General features: G+C 36.5%; 1 protein-coding gene across 1 annotated transcript; it reads right to left on the bottom strand.

The window, feature by feature from the left end:
- Nucleotides 1-3,518: 3,518 nt before the first annotated feature.
- Nucleotides 3,519-5,506, bottom strand: LOC100030299 (olfactory receptor 49-like). Its single transcript, XM_007479797.3, has one exon. The coding sequence runs from the start codon at nucleotides 5,174-5,176 to the stop codon at nucleotides 4,241-4,243; it is 936 nt and encodes a 311-aa protein (XP_007479859.1). The 5' UTR covers nucleotides 5,177-5,506; the 3' UTR covers nucleotides 3,519-4,240.
- Nucleotides 5,507-6,397: the final 891 nt, after the last annotated feature.

The raw sequence follows: 6,397 nt of genomic DNA, 5'->3' as shown, positions 1-6,397 counted from the left end.
CAGGGCAGTCAGCTGTCTGCATGACCTGATCAAGCCCAGAGTGAGACTAAAAGCTTCACACAAGCCTAAGACTAGAATTTCAGCCATCAGCATCTCAAGGGTTAATTGAATCAGCAGTGGGAAGTGGTTCTTAGAGCTCCCAGCTCTCAGGCCATCATATCACCTTAGAAGAACTGAAACTGGAAGAAAACCAGAAATAAGGCTAAGGGTAGCATCAAGGAAGGACTAAAACTCAAGATAAACCCCAAACCTACCAGAGAACAGAGCTTACCTATAAAAAGTTTGGGAAAATGAACAGACAACATAAAAAGCACCTAATTATAAAAAAGTTTTGTGGAGACAAAGAAAAAGGCACATACACAGAAGGGGAAAGTGAAAGCAAAGCTAAAACACACAAAGTTCAAAAGAAAAATATGAATTGGACAAAGATTCTGGAAGAGCTCAAAGAGGATTTCAAAAAGCAGTTAAGACAGGCAGAGGAAAAATGGGGAAGAGAAATATAAGCAATGCAAGAAGAAAGGGGTCAAATGAAAAAGGAGGTTCAAAAGTTGACAGAAGAAAATATTTTCTTAAAAATTACAATTGGGCAACTAGAACATAATGACTTTGTGATACACCAAGAAGCAATAAAAAAATCATAAAACAGAAAAAAAAGCAAGAGAAAGTCAAATTATTTTAAAGAAAGTTTGGCAAGAGGTCTACCTAAACAAAATCACCCTCAGGACATTAAAGAATGAAACTGAAACAAAATCAACTGAAAAACAAAGATGGAAAAGTTCTGAAGATATTCTTTGAAAAAAAAATTTCATCATTAAAGATTGTTGAGCTACCACATTTAGAATCTAACATCATCATCTCAGATATATTTCTAAAGGAGGTAGAAATATCCCAAAAGAGACACTAATGCAATTCTGATTGAGTTGTGAATTGATCCAACCATTCTGAAAGGCAATTTGGAATTATGCTCAAAGGGATTTAAAAGAATGCATGCCTAGAGATTTAAAAAAAATGAGAAAGGATCTGTTTGTACAAAAATATTTTTAACTGTGCTTTTTGTGGTGGCAAAAAATTGGAAAATGAGGGATTGTCTCTCAATTGGGGAATAGCTAAAGAAATTGTGGTATTTGATGGTGATGGAGTACTATTGTGCTATAAGGAATGATGAACTGCTTGATTTCTTGATGCTGAGTGAAATAAGCAGAATGAGGAGAAAATATACACAGTTACTGAAACACTGTGGAATAACCAAATGTAATAGACTTTGTTACTAATAGCAATGCAATGATCCAGGACAATCCCAAGGGACTTATGAGAAAGAATGCTTTCCACACCTAGAGAAAGAACTATGGGAGTAGAAATGCAGAAGAAAACACTTGTTTATTTGGGCATATGATTTGGGGTTTAGATTTTAAAAGATTTAAAAGATTATTACAAAAATGAATAATATGGAAATAGGTTGTGAGTGATAATACACATATAACCCAGTGGAATTGCTTGTCAGCTCTGGGAGGGGGGAGGGGAAAAATAAATTATGTAACCATGGAAAAATATTTAAAAAATAAATTAGATTTTAAAAAAATTCACTTAATTTAAATTTTTGAAAAAAGAAATAGCCCCAAAGAGAGAAAAGATGAGGAAAGTGGGCAGACCCAAGGGTAGTTAGAGTTGCTTAATGTTGGAGGTGAGAATGATTTTCAAGGAATGAAAGCTATCAAAGGGGAGAAGAAAATCTCAGTCCAAATTATTACCCAGAATAATGCAACTGAGGGAAGCTTGGTAATTACAGATCCATATGTCTGGTCTCACATCAAAATAAATTTTTATGAGGACAATCTGTACATACATCAAGGACATCTTTGGTGAAGTATCCAGATGTAAATAGGCAGGCTTTTAGAAATGGCAGGTTATATCTTTACTAAGAAACAATTAATTAAAAGATATAGACAATACTTCATCCACCTACTTTGTTGACTATTTAAAAAGCATTTGATTCAGAGAAACAAAATGCCACTTAAAATTTTTTCTCTCCAATAAGATCTCTTTCAGGTATATATCAAAATTATATAAAATTCCTTGAAAAATATATGACAAAAATAACCTTGTTTGATGAACATCATCCTCATAATTATCCTCTCTTAGCCTAAGTTACCTCATTTGTAAAATGGGGATAATAATAACACCTTCCTATGGGATGTTCAGAGAAGACCAGCACCTCTAATGTAAAGGCTTGCCAAACCCTGTTCAGGGTTGCTTATCCACTTTTGGAGTCTACCTGGCACTCAAAGCTCACCTGTGACTCCAAAAAGTTGCGGCAAACAGCAGCCACATCCTGGTAAAACTATCTTCTCTAGGATGCTAAATCCAGTTGAAAGTAATTGACAGTTCTCAAATCCATGGATGAGTTATGGAGATGTCTACTTCAAGCATGTGAAGTCTTGCCCTGGTGGAACTGGCAGATGAGAACATTTGTTCCTTGGCTATGAAGGTGTCTGAAGTAGGTGTTATGGAACACTTAGATCTTGGTTAGTTATTGTAGTTGCCAAAGTCATCTATTAAATCCTGGGCTATTGCCAGTTGTCCTGACTTTTGTCTTGCCACTATACTTGAATGACTCTGGAAGAGAGAGTGAAGCTGATAACTTTGTGCAATTCTGCCTCAATTCACTTGAGAGTCAAGGTATCTCCCCATGATGTCATTGGTACTCTTCAAAATGAAAGATGAACAACAACCTCACAGAATTGTGAAGGTCAAATGAGATAATATATGTGAAGCACTTTGTAAGCCTTAAAGTGGTATATGAATGAAGCTAATATTAAATGCAATTTTATTCATGAGCTTCTGATCATTAATATTTGTTTGCTGAGGCATAAAATGAGAGAATATTTGTAAAGTAGTTAGCACAGTGCTTGGCACATATCAGGTACTATATCAATGCTTGTATAGAATTGAACTTGTTCATCAAAAGGTCAAGATGGGGAACCAAGGACAATTTGACTAGTGCAAGGGTGATAGCCTGGGAGAGAACTGAGGTCAGGAGATTAGGGATCACAGTGTGGATGAAAAGCAGAGTTTGTAATAGAAAGCAGAAGGAGAGGTGGAAAGCTAATATATTGTTATAAGATAAGGGGATTTTGGAGCTCATGAACATGGAGATAGTACATCTGTGGGTGATGGTAAGATCAAAGATATAGTCATCTTTATGTGTGGATTAGGTCTGAGAAATGAATAATTTGAAGAAAAAGGAAGTTCAGTTATTTGAAAGAGTATCAATGTTTATGTAGAAATCCCTTAGAATAAAGGCAGGACTTGGGGAAGAAAGAAAGAAAGATTGTAAGCCAGGTGCTGAACTCATTAAGAAAGGAAAGAGAGTTTACTGGAGGTCTGTAGACAACAGTTGCTGGAATTTTGATGAAGTGACAGATGTGGATTCTATGGACCACAAAGAAACCGAGGTTACTGAATAATGATGAACTTGGAAGTGGCAATGGAGAATAAAGAATGTTTCAATTCCTCCCACTTCTTGAGTCAGTGAATCAACATTTATTAAGAACTTATTATATAACAGGCACTGTGCTAACAACCAGGGATACAAATACTAAAAAAGAAAGACGGTCCCTATCTTCAAGGAAATTCTATTTCTAATAGAAGACAATACACAAGGAAGCTGAAAAGTGGGGATGGAGAAAGGAAAACATACCCATCTTGTAAGATCTTTGCATATTAATGTAGAACAATTTTTTAAAATTTTACTCACAAAGGTCAAGAATAATTTGACTTGCTTTAGGTGAAGTTTTTAAGATAGTACCAACAGCAGCAATAATGATAAGCAGTAATGATGACATATGTAAAATAAAAAAAATTCAAACCCAGAAGAAATACCTAGATTTGTTTTACCAAATCATGAGGGAAAGATATACACAATTAAGTTGCAGGCATGTTAGGAACTGAGAGTCAGTAAGAACCAGATAGGATAGTAGTGCTCTCTGCCTCCTTTATCTACATGAATCTAACATCACCAGGTTCCTAGAAGGTGAGAAAGGCAGGTGAGCTTTGGGATTTGGGATTTATGGGAAGGATTGGGGCCATTACAATGAGAATAGCTCCATCTGGCAGCTGGGCCAGGTAAAGAGAACAAAGCAAAAATATGTGAATCAATAGCCATGCTGACTCCAAGAATAGTTTTTCAGGGAACCTCCAGAGGCTTGGCCACTTGTGGGGACCCTTCTCAGCTCTCTCTAGCTCAGGTCTGGGAGATCCAGTTTCCAACCTTTTCTCTAATTACCAGTTTTACCTGTTTGTTCCTCAGAGTGTAGATGAAAGGGTTGAGCATTGGAGTCACCACAGTGTTGAGAATGGCCACCACTTTGTTCAAGTTCTCTCCCTCACTGCCCTTACCTGCCCTGACATACATAAAGATACAGCTTCCATAGAAGAGAGATACTACAATGATGTGGGAGGAGCAAGTGGAAAAGGCTTTCTGCCTCTCCTTGGCTGAGGGGATGCGCAGGATTGTGTAGAGGATGTGACCATAACAGGAGGCAGTCACAGATAGGGTCCCCAACAGACTGATATTGGCTACACCAAAGCCTATCAGTTCCACCAGGCTTGTATCTGCACAGACTAGTTCTAGCAATGGGAAGTTGTCACAGAAAAAATGATTGATGACATTGGGACCACAGAAAGGCTGCTGAAATGTGATGCCACTGGGTATAACGATGAGAAGGAAACCTCCCAACCATGAAGACAGCACCAGCTGCACACAGACCCTTTTGCTCATGATGGTAGCATAACGCAAAGGATTACAGATTGCCACATATCGATCAAAGGACATCACGGCCAGGAGGAGGAATTCTGTGCTTCCTAGGAAGAAGTAGAAAAAGAACTGCAGGAAACATCCTACCAAGGAGATGGTCTTATTGCCTGTTAGGATGTTGTTCAGCATCTTGGGAAAGATGACAGAAGTGAACCAGATCTCCAGAACAGCAAAGTTTCTGAGAAAGTAGTACATGGGAGTGTAAAGACGATGATCCATCAGGGTGACAACAATGATGAGGAGGTTCCCTAGCAGTGTGATAAGGTAGGTCAGGAGGAGCCCCACGAAGATTAGCATCTGGAATTCACAAGCATCTGTGAGTCCCAGAAGAATTATCTCAGTGATGGTAGTGCTGTTCCACATGTTTCATGCTAGGCCTAGAGAGATAGTGCATCAGGAAGAGGAGTTATGAGGCTCTAGGATGATATTTGGTCTAGAATTGAAGGGAAAAATGAATGCCTAATGAAAAATTTCAAGCTGAAGTATTCCATCATTTTTATGTATGACAGTATCTTCCTCTTTACCTTTCACCCCTACCATCTTCTAGACTTCTCAACAAATTATGGAATGTATAGACATTTTACTGAATTGGCAATCCTGTGGGCCTTAGTGTAAGACTTTCAATGTTGGCTGGGGTTGCCAAGAAGTACATCAAAATTAGTAAAATAGTTTGACTAATCAATAAAAATTTTGTAGCAAAACCTCATCCTTACCACTCCCCTTAGTTAAAGACCCTAGTTTCCTAAGCAAAACAGATTCACTTGTTTTTGCTTTTCTTGGTGGTTGTTGATTAGAAGAAAATGTATCTTCAACAACTTTTATCCCTTTAATTTTCTCAATATGCTGGACCACTTTTTTCTGTGGTTTCTCATGTTCTAGGAACACTTTTTAAAATTCCATGATACTATTTCTATCTCCAAATCTGATGTCACAGGACATTTATGAGAGAATTAGAAAGGAATGCCCTCTTAAACTTGTCTGCCCAATTTCTTTTTGTCTGTCTTGTTTCTACTTGTGACTTTTAAATAATGATGATGAAATAAAAATTTTAAATGTGAAAACACGTCTTCTATATGAATTATATATGAAATTAAAGAAAAAAATATGGGCAAATGAGAATGACATGTTTGGAAGTTGTGCTGTTGACATCTATTATATTTGCAATCATGTAATTTGTATATCATTATCTTTACTACCTAGAAATCTAAAGGCATTACCTGTATAATAAAAAGTATACTAGGGAAATAATAGTCAAATTATTAAAGAATTGAATGGTGTCAAGTTTTGTTTCAATGTCTATTTCAGATGATATAAATACTAATTATAAAGAACTTAATAAAGGAATGATAGTAATGATTTTATAAATGATCCAGACAGTAGAGTTTGTATCTAATCATTAAGTTAAGGACGAGGTGAATCTGCTCAATAGGGTCTAGTTTTTTTCCAATAACAATAAGAATAAAGAATAAGAATAAAATAAGAATAAAATTCAGTGTTGGTAGACTAAATTAGAGAAGTAGTTAGATTAATTAATTAAGGTTACATCTTAAATAAGACACTTCAGAAGAGACAAAAGTACACAAG

The sequence above is a fragment of the Monodelphis domestica genome, chromosome 1, assembly GCF_027887165.1.
Source record: "Monodelphis domestica isolate mMonDom1 chromosome 1, mMonDom1.pri, whole genome shotgun sequence".
NCBI classification, from domain to species: Eukaryota; Metazoa; Chordata; class Mammalia; order Didelphimorphia; family Didelphidae; genus Monodelphis; species Monodelphis domestica.
The sequence above is the reverse complement of the archived record's forward strand: the minus strand, read 5'-3'. Positions and strand labels throughout refer to the sequence as shown.

Coding starts and splice junctions, on each gene's coding strand:
- LOC100030299 (XM_007479797.3), bottom strand. CDS start 5,176: ATGTGGAACAGCACTACCATCACTGAGATAATTCTTCTGGGACTCACA.